This window comes from Scyliorhinus torazame, chromosome 12 (assembly GCF_047496885.1).
Source record: "Scyliorhinus torazame isolate Kashiwa2021f chromosome 12, sScyTor2.1, whole genome shotgun sequence".
In the NCBI taxonomy this organism is placed as follows: Eukaryota; Metazoa; Chordata; class Chondrichthyes; order Carcharhiniformes; family Scyliorhinidae; genus Scyliorhinus; species Scyliorhinus torazame.
In genome coordinates, this window is record NC_092718.1 from 3,955,388 (window position 1) to 3,977,012 (window position 21,625).

Here is a 21,625-nt window from a genome sequence, read left to right on the forward strand (position 1 = left end):
TGTTTAACATGGAGGAGAACTGATTCATCAGCTGATGTGGCCGGTACGTGGTAATCAGCAGGAGGTTTCCTTGTCCATGTTTAACCTGAAGCCAGGAGACTTCATGGGGTCCAGAGCCGATGTTAAGGGCTCCCAGTGCAACTCCCTCCAGACAAGACATAGCTTGGAATAGTGATGGTGGGGTCTAGGGCGTTAACTGTAAGGTATGATTCTGTGAGTATTACTCTGTGAGGCAGCTCTCCCAATTTTGGCACAAGCCCCCAGATGTTAGTAAGGAGAACTCTGTAGTTGATAGAGCTGTGTTTGCTGTTGCCTCCGGTGCCTCGGTCCATGTCGGCAGATACGTCTGGTTGCAATTCTTTGTTTTCTTTGTAATGGTTGAATACTATGTCTCGCTGGCCCATTTCAGAGTCAACCCTCTTGCTGTGGGTCTGGAGTCAGACCAGATAACAAAATTAGTCGTGGGTTTTTACGACAATTGGACATTTAATTTCAGATGTTTTTATAAGTTTAAATTCCACCACCTGCCATGGTGGGATTCGAGCCCGGGTTCCCGGAGTGTCTGTGGATTACTGAACCATGGACAATATCACGCCACCACCGCCTTCCCTTCAACACCGGTTATCAGGATATTTGCTTCTCCCCAGACTGTAGTGGCAGCGCTGTTGTGATTTAATACAACTGCTCAGAGATATTAGTCTGTATGAAGTCTCACTTGTACTGAGTAAAATATAACCAGTCACCAATAAAGATTATCACTTTGAATGATTTCAGAACTTGAGAATAAGTGTTCATTAATTCTGATACCCCGGGTACCAACAGGATGTTGCTTGGCAGGTCAGCATTTATTGTCCATCTCGAGAAGCCTCGAGCAGCTGATGTTTGGACCATCTGGAACTGCTCCATCCTCTGTTGCTGATGTTGCTCCCATAATGGTGTTGGGGGTTAGTTCTGATTGCAGAGCTACACACTGTTAGTTAAAGCACAGCTCGGGTACCATGTACAGTCTGGTCACTGCATTGCAGGAAGGTGTGGTAGCGCTAAAGAGGGTGCTGAGGAGTGACGAGGTAATGCCAAGTCTGGAATCTTTCGGCTATGAAGAAAGATTGGGTAGGCTGGGGTTGTTTACTTCGGAACAGAGGGTGCTGAAATCTATCAAATATAAAGGCCTAAATCCAGCAAATAAAGTCTCTGTTTACCCTGACAGGGGCTCATAAAACAGGAGATATTGATTGAAAGGAATTGGTAGATTGATCAGAAAGGAGATGGTGAAACATTTTATATTCCGAGGGTGATGGGTCTGCAACTTGCTGCCTAAAAATATGTAGAAGCAGAAAATTGTTAGACACAAGAAATAGCAAGGATACTGCCACCTTCATAGAATTTACAGTGCGGAAGGAGGCCACTCGGCCCATCGAATCGGCACCGGCCCTTGGAAAGAGCACCCTATTTAAGCCCACGCCTGCACCCTATCCCTGTAACCCCACATAACGTATTGGTCACTAAGGGCAATTTATCATTGGCCAATCCACCTAACCTGCACATCTTTGGACTGTGGGAGGAAACCGGAGCACCCGGAGGAAACCCACGCACACACGGGGAGGACGTGCAGACTCCGCACAGACAGTGACCCGAGGTCGGAATTGAACCCGGGTCCCTGACGCTGTGAGGCAACAATGATACCCATTGTGCCACCACGAATCCGCTTCTTGTCCAGATATCCATAGAGACCATCGAGTGACACAAGTCAGGAGTGTGATGGAATACTCTCCACTTGCCTGGATGAGTGCAGCTCCAACAACACTCAAGAAGCTCAACACCATCCAGGACAAAGCAGCCCGTTGATTGCCCCCCCCTTCCACAAACATCCAATCCCTCCAGCACTGCCAAACAGTGGCAGCCGTGTGTAACATCTGCAAGATGCACAGCAGAAACTCACCAAGGCCCCTTTGACAGCACCTTCCAAACCAACGACCACCACCATCTAGAAGGACAAGAGCAGCAGATACTGGGAACCCCACCACCTGGAGGTTCCCCTCCAAGACAGCATCTGGGTGACGAAATGCATCGCCGTTCCTGCCCTCTAGCTGGGTCAAAACCCTGGAATTCCTTTCCTAACAGCACAGTGGATGTACCTACACCTCTAGGACTGCAGCGGTTCAAGAAGGCAGCTCACCCCCACCTTCTGAAGGGCAACTTGGGATGGACAATAAATGCTGGCCTAACCAGCGACACCCACATCCCGTAAATAGATGTTTTAAAGTAGGCATTTGTCCGCTCTGGCCTACTCCACCATTCTGTACAAATATGGTTGTCTGGTTTACTTTCCTGACTGCCTGTCTGCCCCTGTAACCCTTTCTGTCTAAATGAAGAATTGAACCCGGGTTCCTGACGCTGATGATAGTATAGCTGCCCTTCACTGACCGTCAATACAATGGGTTAAATAGCTTCCTGTGTTGTAAAAATCATAGAATCCACAGTGCAGAATGAGGCCATTCGCCCATCGGGTCAGCACCGGCTCTTGAAAAGAGCACCTCACGCAAGCCCACGCCTCCACCCTGTTCCGCAACCCAGCAACCCCACCTAACCTAAGGGCAATTTAGCGCGGCCAATCCACCTAACCTGCACATCTCTGGACTGTGAGAGGAAACCGGAGCACCCGGAGGAAACCCACGCACACACATAGAACATAGAACATAGAACAATACAGCGCAGTACAGGCCCTTCGGCCCACGATGTTGCACCGAAACAAAAGCCATCTAACCTACACTATGCCATTATCATCCATATGTTTATCCAATAAACTTTTAAATGCCCTCAATGTTGGCGAGTTCACTACTGTAGCAGGTAGGGCATTCCACGGCCTCACTACTCTTTGCGTAAAGAACCTACCTCTGACCTCTGTCCTATATCTATTACCCCTCAGTTTAAAGTTATGTCCCCTCGTGCCAGCCATTTCCATCCGCGGGAGAAGGCTCTCACTGTCCACCCTATCCAGCCCCCTAATCATTTTGTATGCCTCTATTAAGTCTCCTCTTAACCTTCTTCTCTCCAACGAAAACAACCTCAAGTCCATCAGCCTTTCCTCATAAGATTTTCCCTCCATACCAGGCAACATCCTGGTAAATCTCCTCTGCACCTGCTCCAAAGCCTCCACGTCCTTCCTATAATGCGGTGACCAGAACTGTACACAATACTCCAAATGCGGCCGTACCAGAGTTCTGTACAGCTGCAACATGACCTCCTGACTCCGGAACTCAATCCCTCTACCAATAAAGGCCAACACTCCATAGGCCTTCTTCACCACCCTATCAACCTGGGTGGGAACTTTCAGGGATCTATGTACATGGACACCTAGATCCCTCTGCTCATCCACACTTTCAAGAACTTTTCCATTAGCCAAATATTCCACATTCCTGTTATTCCTTCCAAAGTGAATCACCTCACACTTCTCTACATTAAACTCCATTTGCCACCTCTCAGCCCAGCTCTGCAGCTTATCTATATCCCTCTGTAACCTGCTACTTCCTTCCACACTATCGACAACCCCACCGACTTTAGTATCGTCTGCAAATTTACTCACCCACCCTTCTGCGCCTTCCTCTAGGTCATTGATAAAAATGACAAACAGCAACGGCCCCAGAACAGATCCTTGTGGTACTCCACTTGTGACTGAACTCCATTCTGAACATTTCCCATCAACCACCACCCTCTGTCTTCTTTCAGCTAGCCAATTTCTGATCCACATCTCTAAATCACCCTCAATCCCCAGCCTCCGTATTTTCTGCAATAGCCTACCGTGGGGAACCTTATCAAACGCTTTGCTGAAATCCATATACACCACATCAACTGCTCTACCCTCGTCTACCTGTTCAGTCACCTTCTCAAAGAACTCGATAAGGTTTGTGAGGCATGACCTACCCTTCACAAAGCCATGCTGACTATCCCTGATCATATTATTCCTATCTAGATGATTATAAATCTTGTCTCTTATAATCCCCTCCAAGACTTTACCCACTACAGACGTGAGGCTCACCGGTCTATAGTTGCCGGGGTTGTCTCTGCTCCCCTTTTTGAACAAAGGGACCACATTTGCTATCCTCCAGTCCTCTGGCACTATTCCTGTAGCCAATGATGACATAAAAATCAAAGCCAATGGTCCAGCAATCTCTTCCCTGGCCTCCCAGAGAATCCTAGGATAAATCCCATCAGGTCCCGGGGACTTATCTATTTTCAGCCTGTCCAGAATTGCCAACACCTCTTCCCTACGTACCTCAATGCCATCTAATCTATTTACCTGGAGCTCAGCATTCTCCTCCACAAGATTATCTTTTTCCTGAGTGAATACTGACGAAAAATATTCATTTAGTATCTCGCCTATCTCTTCAGACTCTACACACAACTTCCCATCCCTGTCCTTGACTGGTCCTACTCTTTCCCTAGTCATTCGCTTATTCCTGACATACCTATAGAAAGCTTTTGGGTTTTCCTTGATCCTTCCTGCCAAATACTTCTCATATCCCCTCCTTGCTCGTCTTAGCTCTCTCTTTAGATCCTTCCTCGCTACCTTGTAACTATCCATCGCCCCAACTGAAACTTCACACCTCATCTTCACATAGGCCTCCTTCTTCCTCTTAACAAGAGATTCCACTTCTTTGGTAAACCATGGTTCCCTCGCTCGGCACCTTCCTCCCTGCCTGACCGGTACATACTTATTAAGATCACGCAGTAGCTGATCCTTGAACAAGCTCCACTTATCCAGTGTGTCCAACACTTGCAGCCTACTTCTCCACCTTATCCCCCCCAAGTCACGTCTAATGGTATCATAATTTCCCTTCCCCCAGCTATAACTCTTGCCCTGCGGTGTATACTTATCCCTTTCCATCCTTAACGTAAACGTCACCGAATTGTGGTTACTGTCCCCAAAGTGCTCACCTACCTCCAAATCCAACACCTGGCCTGGTTCATTACCCAAAACCAAATCCAATGTGGCCTCGCCTCTTGTTGGCCTGTCAACAAACTGTGTCAGGAAACCCTCCTGCACACACTGTACAAAAAACGACCCATCTAATGTACTCGAACTACATCTTTTCCAGTCAATATTTGGAAAGTTAAAGTCTCCCATAATAACTACCCTGTTACTTTCGCTCTTATCCAGGATCATCCTCGCCATCCTTTCCTCTACATCCCTAGAACTATTTGGAGGCCTATAGAAGACTCCCAACAGTGTGACCTCACCTTTCATGTTTCTAACCTCAGCCCATACTACCTCGGAAGATGAGTCCCCATCTAGCATCCTCTCCGCCACCGTAATACTGCTCTTGACTAGCAGCGCCACACCTCCCCCTCTTTTGCCTCCTTCTCTGATCTTACTAAAACACCTAAACCCCGGAACCTGCAACATCCATTCCTGTCCCTGCTCTATCCATGTCTCCGAAATGGCCACAACATCGAAGTCCCAGGTACCAACCCATGCTGCCAGTTCCCCTACCTTATTTCGTATACTCCTGGCATTGAAGTAGACACACTTCAAACCACCTACCTGAACACTGGCCCCCTCCTGCGACGTCAAATCTGAGCTCCTGACCTCTATACTCTCATTCTCCCTTACCCTAAAACTACAATCCAGGTTCCCATGCCCCTACTGCATTAGTTTAAACCCCCCCAAAGAGCACTAACAAATCTCCCCCCCAGGATATTTGTGCCCCGCAGGTTCAGATGTAGACCATCCTGTCTGTAGAGGTCCCACCTTCCCCAGAAAGAGCCCCAGTTATCCAGAAATCTGAATCCCTCCCGCCTGCACCATCCCTGTAGCCACGTGTTTAATTGCTCTCTCTCCCTATTCCTCATCTCACTATCACGTGGCACGGGCAACAACCCAGAGATAACAACTCTGTTTGTTCTAGTTCTGAGCTTCCATCCTAGCTCCCTGAAAGCCTGCCTGACATCCTTGTCCCCTTTCCTATCTATGTCGTTAGTGCCAATGTGGACCACGACTTGGGGCTGCTCCCCCTCCCCCTTAAGGACCCGGAAAACACGATCCGAGACATCACGTACCCTTGCACCTGGGAGGCAACATAGCAAACGTGAGTCTCTCACGCTCCCACAAAATCTCCTATCTGTGCCCCTGACTATCGAGTCCCCAATTACTAATGCTCTGCTCCTCTCTTCCCTTCCCTTCTGAGCAACAGGGACAGACTCCGTGCCAGAGGCCCGTACCCCATGGCTTACCCCTGGTAAGTCCCCCCCCCCACAAGTATCCAAAGCGGTATACTTGTTTCTCAGGGGAACGACCGCAGGGGATCCCTGCACTGACTGTTTTTTCCCAGTCCCTCTTACAGTTACCCATCTATCTCCAATCTTTGGTGTAACTAATTCCCTGAAGCTGCTTTAGAACATAGAACATAGAGCAATACAGCGCAGTACAGGCCCTTCGGCCCACGATGTTGCACCGAAATAAAAGCCATCCAACCTACACTATGCCATTATCATCCATATGTTTATCCAATAAACTTTTAAATGCCCTCAATGTTGGCGAGTTCACCACTGTAGCAGGTAGGGCATTCCACGGCCTCACTACTCTTTGCGTAAAGAACCTACCTCTGACCTCTGTCCTATATCTATTACCCCTCAGTTTAAAGTTATGTCCCCTCGTGCCAGCCATATCCATCCGCGGGAGAAGGCTCTCACTGTCCACCCGATCCAACCCCCTGATCATTTTGTATGCCTCTATTAAGTCTCCTCTTAACCTTCTTCTCTCCAACGAAAACAACCTCAAGTCCATCAGCCTTTCCTCATAAGATTTTCCCTCCATACCAGGCAACACCCTGGTAAATCTCCTCTGCACCCGCTCCAAAGCCTCCACGTCCTTCCTATAATGCGGTGACCAGAACTGTACGCAATACTCCAAATGCGGCCGTACCAGAGTTCTGTACAGCTGCAACATGACCTCCCGACTCCGGAACTCAATCCCTCTACCAATAAAGGCCAACACTCCATAGGCCTTCTTCACAACCCTATCAACCTGGGTGGCAACTTTCAGGGATCTATGTACATGGACACCTAGATCCCTCTGCTCATCCACACTTTCAAGAACTTTACCATTAGCCAAATATTCCGCATTCCTGTTATTCCTTCCAAAGTGAATCACCTCACACTTCTCTACGTTAAACTCCATTTGCCACCTCTCGGCCCAGCTCTGCAGCTTATCTATATCCCTCTGTAATCTGCTACATCCTTCCACACTATCGACAACACCACCGACTTTAGTATCGTCTGCAAATTTACTCACCCACCCTTCTGCGCCTTCCTCTAGGTCATTGATAAAAATGACAAACAGCAACGGCCCCAGAACAGATCCTTGTGGTATTCCACTTGTGACTGTACTCCATTCTGAACATTTCCCATCAACCACCACCCTCTGTCTTCTTTCAGCTAGCCAATTTCTGATCCACATCTCTAAATCACCCTCAATCCCCAGCCTCCGTATTTTTTGCAATAGCCTACCGTGGGGAACCTTATCAAACGCTTTGCTGAAATCCATATACACCACATCAACTACTCTACCCTCGTCTACCTGTTCAGTCACCTTCTCAAAGAACTCAATAAGGTTTGTGAGGCATGACCTACCCTTCCAAAGCCATGCTGACTATCCCTGATCATATTATTCCTATCTAGATGATTATAAATCTTGTCTCTTATAATCCCCTCCAAGACTTTACCCACTACAGACGTGAGGCTCACCGGCCTATAGTTGCCGGGGTTGTCTCTGCTCCCCTTTTTGAACAAAGGGACCACATTTGCTGTCCTCCAGTCCTCTGGCACTATTCCTGTAGCCAATGATGACATAAAAATCAAAGCCAAAGGTCCAGCAATCTCTTCCCTGGCCTCCCATAGAATCCTAGGATAAATCCCATCAGGTCCCGGGGACTTATCTATTTTCAGCCTGTCCAGAATTGCCAACACCTCTTCCCTACGTACCTCAATGCCATCTATTCTATTAGCCTGGGGCTCAGCATTCTCCTCCACAACATTCTCTTTTTCCTGAGTGAATACTGACGAAAAATATTCATTTAGTATCTCGCCTATCTCTTCAGACTCCACACACAATTTCCCATCCCTGTCCTTGACTGGTCCTACTCTTTCCCTAGTCATTCGCTTATTCCTGACATACCTATAGAAAGCTTTTGGGTTTTCCTTGATCCTTCCTGCCAAATACTTCTCATGTCCCCTCCTTGCTCGTCTTAGCTCTCTCTTTAGATCCTTCCTCGCTACCTTGTAACTATCCATCGCCCCAACCGAAACTTCACACTTCATCTTCACATAGGCCTCCTTCTTCCTCTTAACAAGAGATTCCACTTCCTTGGTAAACCACGGTTCCCTCGCTCGACGCCTTCCTCCCTGTCTGACCGGTACATATTTATCAAGAACACGCAGTAGCTGATCCTTGAACAAGCCCCACTTATCCAGTGTGCCCAACACTTGCAGCCTACTTCTCCACCTTATCCCCCCCAAGTCACGTCTAATGGCATCATAATTGCCCTTCCCCCAGCTATAACTCTTGCCCTGCGGTGTATACTTATCCCTTTCCATCATTAACGTAAACGTCACCGAATTGTGGTCACTGTCCCCAAAGTGCTCTCCTACCTCCAAATCCAACGCCTGGCCTGGTTCATTACCCAAAACCAAATCCAACGTGGCCTCGCCTCTTGTTGGCCTGTCAACATATTGTTTCAGGAAACCCTCCTGCACACACTGTACAAAAAACGACCCATCTATTGTACTCGAACTATATCTTTTCCAGTCAATATTTGGAAAGTTAAAATCTCCCATAATAACTACCCTGTTACTTTCGCTCATATCCAGAATCATCTTCGCCATCCTTTCCTCTACATCCCTAGAACTATTAGGAGGCCTATAAAAAACTCCCAACAGGGCGACCTCTCCTTTCCTGTTTCTAACTTCAGCCCATACTACCTCGGCAGAAGAGTCCCCATCTAGCATCCTCTCCGCCACCGTAATACTGCTCTTGACTAGCAGCGCCACACCTCCCCCTCTTTTGCCTCCTTCTCTGAGCTTACTAAAACACCTAAACCCCGGAACCTGCAACATCCATTCCTGTCCCTGCTCTATCCATGTCTCCGAAATGGCCACAACATCGAAGTCCCAGGTACCAACCCACGCTGCCAGTTCCCCTACCTTGTTTCGTATACTCCTGGCATTGAAGTAGACACACTTCAAACCACCTACCTGAACACTGGCCCCCTCCTGCGATGTCAAATCTGTGCTCCTGACCTCTATACTCTCATTCTCCCTTACCCTAAAACTACAATCCAGGTTCCCATGCCCCTACTGCATTAGTTTAAACCCCCCCAAAGAGCACTAACAAATCTCCCCCCCAGGATATTTGTGCCCCTCAGGTTCAGATGTAGACCATCCTGTCTGTAGAGGTCCCACCTTCCCCAGAAAGAGCCCCAGTTATCCAAAAATCTGAATCCCTCCCGCCTGCACCATCCCTGTAGCCATGTGTTTAAATGCTCTCTCTCCTTATTCCTCATCTCACTATCACGTGGCACGGGCAACAATCCAGAGATAACAACTCTGTTTGTTCTAGTTCTGAGCTTCCATCCTAGCTCCCTGAAAGCCTGCCTGACATCCTTGTCCCCTTTCCTACCTATGTCGTTGGTGCCAATGTGGACCACGACTTGGGGCTGCTCCCCCTCCCCCCTAAGGACCCGGAAAACACGATCCGAGACATCACGTACCCTTGCACCTGGGAGGCAACATACCAAACCTGAGTCTCTCACGCTCCCACAAAATCTCCTATCTGTGCCCCTGACTATAGAGTCCCCAATTACTAATGCTCTGCTCCTCTCCCCCCTTCCCTTCTGAGCAACAGGGACAGACTCCGTGCCAGAGGCCCGTACCCCATGGCTTACCCCTGGTAAGTCCCCCCCCCCCACAAGTATCCAAAGCGGTATACTTGTTTCTCAGGGGTACGACCGCAGGGGATCCCTGCACTGACTGTTTTTTCCCAGTCCCTCTTACAGTTACCCACCTATCTCCAATCTTTGGTGTAACTAATTCCCTGAAGCTGCTATCTATGACCCCTTCTGCCTCCCGAATGATCCGAAGTTCTTCCAACTCCAGCTCCAGTTCCCTAACTCGGTCTTGGAGGAGCTGGAGATGGCAGCACTTCCTGCAGGTAAAATCAGCAGGGACACTAACTGCATCCCTCACCTCAAACATCCTGCAGGAGGAACATTGCACTCCCTTCCCTGCCATTCCTCCAACTTTCTACCAAGATCTGGCTAAAAAATAATAATAATATAATAAAATATGGTACTTACCTCAGACCAATGGGTTTTATTATTAGGTTAGAGGAGGAGGGCGGGTGGGAGACACTACACGTGTAGTGTCTCGGGTTTCCTCTCCACCAGAATTTATTGGGGAGGGTCTTCCCAGACGTCCGCGGGTCGACTTCCTGCTCCCGCCTAAAAAACTAATTTAAAATTTAAAAAAAAGAAAAATTCTCAGCTCCTGCTGAAATTGACTAACCAGCCAGCTGTTCTCACGCCGCCGAAATCGACTGGCCTGCCCCTGCAAAGACAAGTGCTTTTAAAGGTTGACTTACCTCCCAGCAACCTCCTTCCGCAATGCTCCCGCTGAAACTGACTCACCACTCACCAGCTGTTCTCCCGCCGCCGAAATCGACTGGCCTGCCCCTGCAAAGACAAGTGCTTTTAAAGGTTGACTTACCTCCCAGCAACCTCCTTCCGCAATGCTCCCGCTGAAACTGACTCACCACTCACCAGCTGTTCTCCCGCCGCCAAAATCGACTGGCCTGCCCCTGCAAAGACAAGTGCTTTTAAAGGTTGACTTACCTCCCAGCAACCTCCTTCCGCAATGCTCCCGCTGAAACTGACTCACCACTCACCAGCTGTTCTCCCGCCGCCAAAATCGACTGGCCTGCCCCTGCAAAGACAAGTGCTTTTAAAGGTTGACTTACCTCCCAGCAACCTCCTTCCGCAATGCTCCCGCTGAAACTGACTCACCAGCTGTTCTCACGCCGAAATCGACTATCTATGACCCCCTCTGCCTCCCGAATGATCCGAAGTTCTTCCAACTCCAGCTCCAGTTCCCTAACTCGGTCTTGGAGGAGCTGGAGATGGCAGCACTTCCTGCAGGTAAAATCAGCAGGGACACTAACTGCATCCCTCACCTCAAACATCCTGCAGGAGGAACATTGCACTCCCTTTCCTGCCATTCCTCTAACTTTCTACCAAGATCTGGCTAACAACTAAATTAAATTTTTATAAAAAATAATAATAATATAATAAAATATGGTACTTGCCTCAGACCAATGGGTTTTATTATTAGGTTAGAGGAGGAGGGCGGGTGGGAGACACTACACGTGTAGTGTCTCGGGTTTCCTCTCCACCAGAATTTATTGGTGAGGGTCTTCCCAGACGTCCGCGGGTCGACTTCCTGTTCCCGCCTAAAACACTAATTTTAAAAAAAAATTTAAAGGAGAGACTTACCTCCCAGAAATCACTTCCGCACTGCCCCCGCTGAAATGGACTAGCCTGCTCCGCTCCTGCTGAAATCGACTTGGCCTCACCCCAGGCAGCGACCTTTTAAACGGTCCCCTCTGCCTCGCAGCTCCCGCGCTTTTTCAAATTCCCGCGCTGATTCTAAGGTCCCAGCTCTCACTCCCGAACTACACAGCTGACCTGCAAGGTAAGTAAGTTAATCAGCACGGGGAGAACGTGCAGACTCTGCACAGACAGTGACCCAAGCCGGAATCGAACCTGGGTCCCTGGAGCTGTGAAGCAACAGTGCTAACCGCTGTGTTACCGTGCTGCCTGTTTCTATGATTCTCGGCTTACTGTACAAAATAAACGTGTTAACTTTCACCTAAACAAGCACAAAGTTTTCTAATGTACCGAAAATTATTCTGCACGTCTAACTGTGCCCTGGCTGGCTCTGCCTGCTCCTTACTCCATCCAGCATTCGGAGTGAAAGCCCAGTCCAGCAGCTGCCCTCCCTCCCGTGAAATAAATCTGTTCTACTGTTTAAATTTTACTTTTCACTCTTCAGCCAAGAGCATCTTCAGATTGTTCAGAGCACTTTCTGTCCATTTTTCAGCAAAGCTTGGACCGGACTGATGAGGTGGCGGCTCTCATTGCAGCCACAGTGCACGATGTTGATCATCCAGGCAGAACAAACTCTTTCCTGTGCAACGCAGGCAGTGAGCTAGCGCTTCTTTACAACGATACGGCCGTACTGGAGAGCCACCACGCAGCAGTGGCATTCCAACTGACCACACGGGACGACAAGTGTAACATCTTCAAGAATATGGAGAGGTAAGGAGCCTGAGGCCCAAAAGGGGCCGGTCCTCGGCTGCCCCGGGAGAGCGGCTCTGCTGTTTTTAGTGGCAATGGTTCCTGCTGCAGTGTGAGGAAGGCTATTTCCTCACCCTCTTGCGGGCGAGTCCAGAACTAGGGGCCACGGATTTAAAATTAGGGGTCACACGTTTAGGACCGAGATGAGGAGAATTTGTTTTCAGGGTTTTGTGACTTTAGAACTTTGCTGCCTCAGAAGGCGGGGGCATTGACTATTTTTGAGGCAGAGGTGGGAAGATTCTTGCTGGGCAAAGAAATTAAAGGTTTTTGGGGCAGATGGGGATGTGAAACGCCACACACCCCACCCCCATCACACACACACACACCCCCATCACACACACCCACACCCCCATCACACCCCCCCCCAATCACACACACACACACACACACACATCACACACACCCACACCCCCATCACACACACACACACCCCCATCACACACACCCACACCCCCATCACACCCCCCCCCATCACACACACACACACCCCCATCACACACACCCACACCCCCATCACACACACCCCACCCCCATCACACACACACACACACACACACCCCCATCACACACACCCCACCCCCATCACACACACACACACACACCCCCATCACACACACACACCCCATCACACACACCCCACCCCCATCACACACATACACCCCCATCACACACACACACCCCATCACACACACCCCACCCCCATCACACACACACACCCCCATCACACACACCCACACCCCCATCACACCCCCCCATCACACACACACACACACCCATCACACCCCCCCCATCACACACACCCACACCCCCATCACACACACCCACACCCCCATCACACACACACACACACACACCCATCACACACACACACCCCCATCACACACACCCACACCCCCATCACACCCCCCCCATCACACACACACACACACACCCCCATCACACACACACACCCCCATCACACACACACACACCCCCATCACACACACACACACCCCCATCACACACACACACACCCCCATCACACACACACACACACCCATCACACACACACACACACCCAGCACACACACACACACACACACCCATCACACACACACACACCCCCATCACACACACACACACCCATCACACACACACACACCATCACACACACACACACACCCATCACACATACACACACACACACACGTAAACATAGAACATAGAACAGTACAGCACAGAACAGGCCCTTCAGCCCTCGATGTTGTACCGAGCATTGTCCGAAACCAAGATCAAGCTATCCCACTCCCTGTCATTCTGGTGTGCTCCATGTGCCTATCCAATAACCGCTTGAAAGTTCCTAAAGTGTCCGACTCCACTATCACAGCAGGCAGTCCATTCCACACCCTAACCACTCTCTGAGTGAAGAACCTACCTCGGACATCCCTCCTATATCTCCCACCCTGAATCTTATAGTTATGCCCCCTTGTAACAGCTACATCCACCCGAGGAAATAGTCTCTGAACGTCCACTCTATCTATCTCCCTCATTACCTTATAAACCTCTATTAAGTTGCCTCTCATCCTCCTCCGCTCCAATGAGAAAAGCCCTAGCTCCCTCAACCTTTCCTCATATCCTGCAAACCAGGCAGCATCCTGGTAAATCTCCTTTGCACCCTTTCCAATGCTTCCACATCCTTCCTATAATGAGGTGACCAGAACTGCACACAATACTCCAAATGTGGTCTCACCAGGGTCATGTACAGTTGCAGCATAACCTCATGGCTCTTAAACTCAAGCCCCCCGTTAATAAACACTAACACACTATAGGCCTTCTTCACGGATCTATCCACTTGAGTGGCAACATTCAGAGATCTGTGGACATGAACCCCAAGATCTCTCTGTTCCTCCACATTCCTCAGAACCCTGCCGTTGACCCTGTAATCCGCATTCAAATTTTTCCTAACAAAATGAATCACCTCGCACTTATCAGGGTTAAACTCCATCTGCCACTTTCCGGCCCAGCTCTGCATCCTATCAATGTCTCTTTGCAGCCTACAACAGCCCTCCACCTCATCCATTACTCCACCAATCTTGATGTCATCAGCAAATTTACTGACCCACCCTTCAGCCCCCTCCTCCAAGTCATTGATAAAAATCACAAATAGCAGAGGACCCAGCCCTGATCCCTGTGGTACACCGCTGGTAACTGGTCTCCAGTCTGAACATTTTCCATCCACCACCACCCTCTGTCTTCTATGTGATAGCCAGTTACTGATACAATCGGCCAAATTTCCCTCTATCCCACACCTCCTTACTTTCTTCATGAGCCGACCATGGGGAACCTTATCAAACGCCTTACTAAAATCCATGTATCCGACATCAACTGCTCTACCTTCATCTACACACTTAGTTACCTCCTCAAAGAATTCAATCAAATACATCACACACACACACCCACATACACACCAACATACACACTACACACACAAACACACCACACACACCACACACACACCAACATACACACCAACATACACACTACACACACATTCACACCACACACACACACACACATATGGGGCGAAATTCTCCCAAAACGGCGCCAATCAGACGGGCATCGCGCCGCCCCAAAGGTCCGGAATGCTCCGCATCTTTGGGGGCCGAGCCCCAACATTGAGGGGCTAGGCCGACGCCGGAGGAATTTCCGCCCCGCCAGCTGGCGGAAACGGCCTTTGTTGCCCCGCCAGCTGGCGCGGAAATGACATCTCCGGGCGGCGCATGCGCGGGAGCATCAGCGGCCGCTGTCAGTTTCCCGCGCATGCGCAGTGGAGGGAGTCTCTTCCGCCTCTGCCATGGTGGAGACCGTGGTGGAGGCGGAAGGGAAAGAGTGCCCCCACGGCACAGGCCCACCCGCGGATCGGTGGGCCCCGATCGCGGGCCAGGCCACCATGGGGGCACCCCCCGGGGTCAGATCGCCCCGGACCCCGGAGCCCGCCCACGCCGCCTTCTCCCGCCGGTAAATAGGTGCTTTAATTTACGCCGGCGGGACAGGCAATTTAGCGGCTGGACTACGGCCCATCCGGGCCGGAGAATCGAGCGGGGGGGCCCGCCAACTGGCGCGGCGCGATTCCCGCCCCCGCCGAATCTCCGGTGCCGGAGACTTCGGCAACCAGCGGGGGCGGGATTCACGTCAGCCCCCGGCGATTCTCCAACCCGGCGGGGGGTCGGAGAACCACGCCCATGATCTTATTGAATGTTGGAGCAGACTAGAGAGGCTCAATTGCCTACTGCTCCTATTCTGTATGTGGAGAAAGGACCATGAGAGAATTTACGGAGCTAACAACACAGGAAGTAGATAATGACCCTCAATCACAATGTGCTCAGATTTAGCACTCTGCTAATTGATGGATTAATTGATTATTTGCAGCATAAACAACTGCAAAGTATTTTTAAAATTACACCTTTATTAAAATACATTTATTTTAAATTAACTTAAAGAGCCGAGGATACATTATCAGTGATGATCTCCTCTGACAGCCCGAGTCTGCACCTGCTGCGAGGGTTGGTGTAGTCCAATGTGTGTAAAACCCTCCTGATCTCGTCTTTCAGCTGCAGAAGTGGGATTGATCGCTGTTGTAATTTGGGAAATTTGTGACGGCCAAAGTGGTCCCACAAACAGCGATAAACGGTCAGTGGCTTTGTGTGATGTTGGTTGAGGAGATACATACATCATGTTTAATGACAATTGATTCAAAAATCAGGAGATGTGGAAGATAGTATTTTTTTTAAAATAGTTTAACAGAAGAGGAAATGTTAGAAATGATAAAAAATATAAGCACACTAGTGTTGGAAGCATTTGCTTTTAATTCTGCTAATTCCAACTGCCTGCGGCTAGCCCACTGGGGGTTGCTTTTCTAGTGGGCTTACTGAATAAATTCTGCCTGAGGTAATGAGGGAAACGATGATGCTTTTCATTGGAAAGGATTGTGGAGATGATTTTAGATGAAGGTCTACAGAGCAAAGCTTATAATCGGTTTAAATTTCATAATCTCACAGGGCAGCCTTGTCTGTTAGCCTAGTCTGGACGGGATGTACTTTATAGGACAGTGATAGATATGTGAATAGGCTGACCCTGCATGTGTGACCTCACATTGCCAGGTGAGTTAATGGGGAGGAGTTTGCAGCTTCTACCTGGTCTAAGAACAGACTGGCAGAAGAAAATTTGTGTTGTGAAATGGGCTACTTTGATGCACCCCGACCACGCAGAGTACAAAGGCTGATCAATATTTGAAGTGCTTCTGCTGAGAGAAACATAATCTTAGAGGAGTGGATTCCACCTACCACAGCTAGCAATTGTCGAACAGGCAAACGAGCTTCTACACTGTCAGTTCCAGATTTGATCTGTGGTGCCCAGCACACCAAGGGTAAGCAAAGTGAACTCTTTAATCTTTACTAATAGGATGGGAAATGTGAAGTCCAATGTTCACTATGTGGCCAGAAATTTCCAACCAGGCGGCTGTACTGAGTAACAGTTTGATGTCATGTCGGATGAAGAATTCTAAATGAGTAAAACACTAAAAGGAAAGGGCCCACCTTATTGATGCTTGAACAGCGGTTTACAATCTTAAGCAGCCAGATGTCCGGCTGTTGCTCTTATTGTGACACATTAACCCTGTAAATTAATTATGGGAGCTCTTTCACTCCCTTTCTACCCAAGCCCTGCCACAGCCTTCGTGTTCATGCTGGGAGGGCGGAGTTACTGAACTCTGCCTAACAATTCTGAATTACGGGCTCTAACTGAGCGTTTCGGCTGAACCACTAGATTCCAGCGCTAATGTGTTTTGCACAATTAACAATTCGAGTCCCTACACCTCGGTGTTGCTACCTTATCAATTGATTCAAATTATGTATTTTAACAAAGCCAATTAATCTTGTTCTGGCTTCTCCTGTCAATTAGAGTTGATTTTTATTTGTACTTTGGCATTAAAAGACCTTCCCATTGCTTTATTTTGTGGCCAAGTAAGAGACGGGTGGTGTTTACCTTTGGGTGTTGCTGCGAATGCGATTATTCCGATGCTTGCACCCTTGAAATGAACTGAAAATGAAAATTGCTTATTGGCACAAGTAGGCTTCAAATGAAGTGACTGTGAAAAGCCCCTAGTCGCCACATTCCAGCGCCTGTTCGGGGAGGCTGGTACGGGAATTGAACCGTGCTGCTGGCCTGCCTTGGTCTGCTTTAAAAGCCGGCGATTTAGCCCTGTGCTAAACCAGCCCCTTCAGCTCACCCAAAGCTCTGTAACCATTCTCGAACTCGCACATCACCTCTGAGCGTGCTGACCTATATTCACACACACGTCACCAACATCGCTACGTTAAAGTTCTCAATAATATTCTGTTCAAATGCTTCCATGACCTTGCCCCTCCTATCTCTGTAACTTCCTCCAACCCCACAACCCTCAAGTCTTTACATTCCTCCAATTTTGCTCTCGCTCCCTCCACCATGCCTTTAGCCTAAGCTCTGAGTTCCCTTTCTAAACCCCTCCATCCCTCCACCTTTAAAATGCTGCTTAAAACCTGCCTTTTGGTCACCTGTCCTGCGTGGCTCAGTGTCTGATAATTGCTTCTTGGGTCATTCCTTTACATTAAAGGTGTGACATAACTCACATTTATTGTTGAATTGAGAATGAACATTTTTGGGCAGGAATGAATACCGGACGCTCCGACAAGCTATCATCGACATGGTCCTCGCGACAGAGATGACAAAACACTTTGAGCACATCAACAAATTTGTAAACAGCATCAACAAACCTTTGGCTGGACTGGAGGAGAACAGTTCTGGGGTAAGAAGTGGGAGACAATCTGTAACTGTGTATGTGTGCGCGTGAGTGTGTACATGCGTGTGAGTGTGTGCATGCCTGTGAGTGTGTGCATGCATGTGAGTGTGTGCATGCCTGAGTGTGTAGTTGCGTGAGAGTGTGTTGATGCACGTGAGTGTGTGCATGCCTGTTGGTGTGCATGTGTACATGCATGTGAGTGTGTGCATGCATGTGAGTGTGTGCATGCCTGAGTGTGTAGTTGCGTGAGAGTGTGTTGATGCACGTGAGTGTGTGCATGCCTGTTGGTGTGCATGTGTACATGCATGTGAGTGTGTACATGCGTGTGAGTGTGTGCATGCCTGTTGGTGTGCATGTGTACATGCGTGTGAGTGTGTACATGCGTGTGTGTGTGCATGCGTGTGAGTGTGTGCATGCCTGTGGGTGTGTGCATGCCTGTGGGTGTGCATGTGTACATGCATGTGAGTGTGTACATGCATGTGAGTGTGTACATGCGTGTGAGTGTGTACCATTACATGAAGTAATAGCTTGGGGAAGCTAAATGCGTGAGGTGGCAGACAGCTGACCTGCACCGACATATCGAAAAGATTTGCTGTCTGACAACAGCTTGAAGGTGCCGGCGGCAGCCAGGGTTACACTGATGCTACTAAGACTTTCACAAGATCCTTGTGCAACACTGAAGTGAGAAAACCTACAATTAATTTATCTGGGAAATCTTCCATTCACACCTCCCTTCACCAGAACCTTGAACTCCCCACTCGGTGTCTGTAACGCTTTCAATGTTTGTGACAGTTCATTCTGGGAGGGGGCTCTGAGCAGCTACTGCAGTTGTGTATCGTTGAGTTGTTTGCAGCCCTGGAAGTGATTGTGGGAATCATTCAAAACAGTCAGCTCCCAGCAAAAATATTAAATTAAGAATTCATGCCCAGGCAGTTAGGAATGGCTGTCCTGCACCGAGCTGATCAACCACACACCCATCAGGCCTTAGAACGTAACAAGCTTTCACTGACTGGGTTAACTTGGAAACAGAATACTTTGAGCATGTTCTCACCCTGTTTCTGCCACTGGAGAGGGTTAGCTCTGCTCCAGCAGTTATGATTCCTCTCTCCCCCCATGCCCACCCCACCTCCCCCCTCTTGTACAAAAGGTGAAGTCACACGGGATCAGGGGTGAGCTGGCAAGGTGGATACAGAACTGGCTAGGCCATAGAAGGCAGAGAGTAGCAATGGAAGGATGCTTTTCTCATTGGAGGGCTGTGACCAGTGGTGTTCCACAGGGATCAGTGCTGGGACCTTTGCTGTTTGTAGTATATATAAATGATTTGGAGGAAAATGTAACTGGTCTGATTAGTAAGTTTGCAGACGACACAAAGGTTGGTGGAATTGCGGATAGCGATGAGGACTGTCAGAGGATACAGCAGGATTTAGATTGTTTGGAGACTTGGGCGGAGAGATGGCAGATGGAGTTTAATCCGGACAAATGTGAGGTAATGCATTTTGGAAGGTCTAATGCAGGGAGGGAATATACAGTGAATGGTAGAACCCTCAAGAATATTGCAAGTCAGAGAGATCTGGTGTACAGGTCCACAGGTCACTGAAAGGGGCAACACAGGTGGAGAAGGTAGTCAAGAAGGCATACGGCATGCTTGCCTTCATTGGTCGGGGCATTGAGTATAGGAATTGGCAAGTCATGTTGCAGCTGTATAGAACCTTAGTTAGGTCACACTTGTGTTCAATTCTGGTTGCCACACTACCAGGAGGATGTGGAGGCTTTAGAGAGGGTGCAGAAGAGATTTACCAGAATGTTGTCTGGTATGGAGGGCATTATCTATGAGGAGCGATTGAATAAACTCGGTTTGTTCTCACTGGAACGAAGGAGGTTGAGGGGCGACCTGATAGAGGTATACAAAATTATGAGGGGCATAGACAGGGTGGATAGTCAGAGGCTTTTCCCTGGGGTAGAGGGGTCAATTACTAGGGGGCATAGGTTTAAGGGGCGAGGGGCAAGGTTTAGAGTACATGTACAAGGCAAGTTTTTTTTACACAGAGGGTAGTGGGTGCCTGGAACTCGCTGCTCGGAAGAGGTGGTGGAAGCAGGGACGATAGTGACATTTAAGGGGCATCTTGACAAATACATGAATAGGATGGGAATAGAGGGATACGGACCCCGGAAGTGTAGAAGGTTTTAGTTTAGACGGGCAGCATGGTCAGCGCAGGCTTGGAGGGCCGAAGGGCCTGTTCCTGTGCTGTACATTTCTTTGTTCTTTGTTCAAACCCACCTCTCTTCTCTTCCCCCACTGGTGCATGTTCATGTCTGGTATGGCAGCCAACATCCTCTTCATGAACGCTACATCGTTTCAATTTGGAGCGTGCGCTCTCGCTAAAACCACCGAATTACCCTCCAATATCCCCGTAACTGTGACGAACTGACCGCTCTGCTCCGCTGCCACCCTCCCCATCAGAAACCAAACTCTTTTATTAATTAATATCGTCACTGCACCCCCCCCAAACCCCACACATTCCACAAAACCAATAGAATCTGGGGTCTCTTTCCTTCTCCCCCCCCCCCCAACCCCTTCAAGTCAGCCATTTTCATAGAATTTAATAGAATTTACGGTGCAGAAGGAGGCCATTCAGCCCATCGAGTCTACACCGGCTCTTAGAAAGAGCACCCGACCCAAGGTCAACACTTCCACCCTATCCCCATTTTATGAGGGCCACGAAGAATCCAGCACGAGTTTTAAGGGTACAAAGTAATAACATTTATTTACAATAACATATATATATATATATATATATATATATATAACAGCAGCAGCAACTTCCCTTGCTGCACACTCCTTCCTGCTGTTTCCAAACTGGCCAGCTTTATTTATACTTGGAGTTTACTAATGGTTTCTCCGCCCCCCTCATTGGGGAAGCTCATACTCCCACAGGATTGTGGGATAGTCATTAGTCCCCAGCCAATGGTAAGTAGGCAGGTTATAACATCCCTCCCCCCCCCAAAGTCCAAGGAATCCACCGAAGACCCTGGTGAAGGAGGGCGTCGGACTCGTTTTGCCGCAGGTCGGACACCATTTGCACGCGGCGCTGGATCAGGCGGCGTATAACGAGACGGAGACCGGCGCTTCCGTGATGTACGGCGCAATGGTTGTACATCCACGGCCCGTGGACCTGAGGATTCCCCTTCTGATGCATCCTGTGTCTCCATCTCGGAGTCAGAGTCTGCTGCCTCCGTCATGTCAGCGTCTCTATCTCCATTCGGTTCTGTAACGACCTGCGCAGGCTTCGAGTGAGGCACCAGTGGAAGATTGTGAGGACTACCTTCCCTTGTCTCTGGTCTCTGCGGCTGTAGAAATGAGCTCCGGGGGCAGGGAATCGTTTGAGGGGATAGTCTTCTGGACCGA

The 21,625-nt window shown here is 49.0% G+C and overlaps 1 protein-coding gene across 1 annotated transcript in view; it reads left to right on the forward strand.

Annotated features, from left to right (window-relative positions):
* Positions 1 to 21,625, forward strand: part of pde8a (phosphodiesterase 8A) — a 163,607-nt gene that overhangs the window by 128,836 nt on the left and 13,146 nt on the right. Inside the window, exons 18-19 of the mRNA XM_072470290.1 lie at positions 12,148 to 12,365; positions 18,087 to 18,225. Of these exons, the coding sequence (XP_072326391.1) occupies positions 12,148 to 12,365; positions 18,087 to 18,225 (357 nt within the window). The remainder of the gene's footprint in view (positions 1 to 12,147; positions 12,366 to 18,086; positions 18,226 to 21,625) is intronic.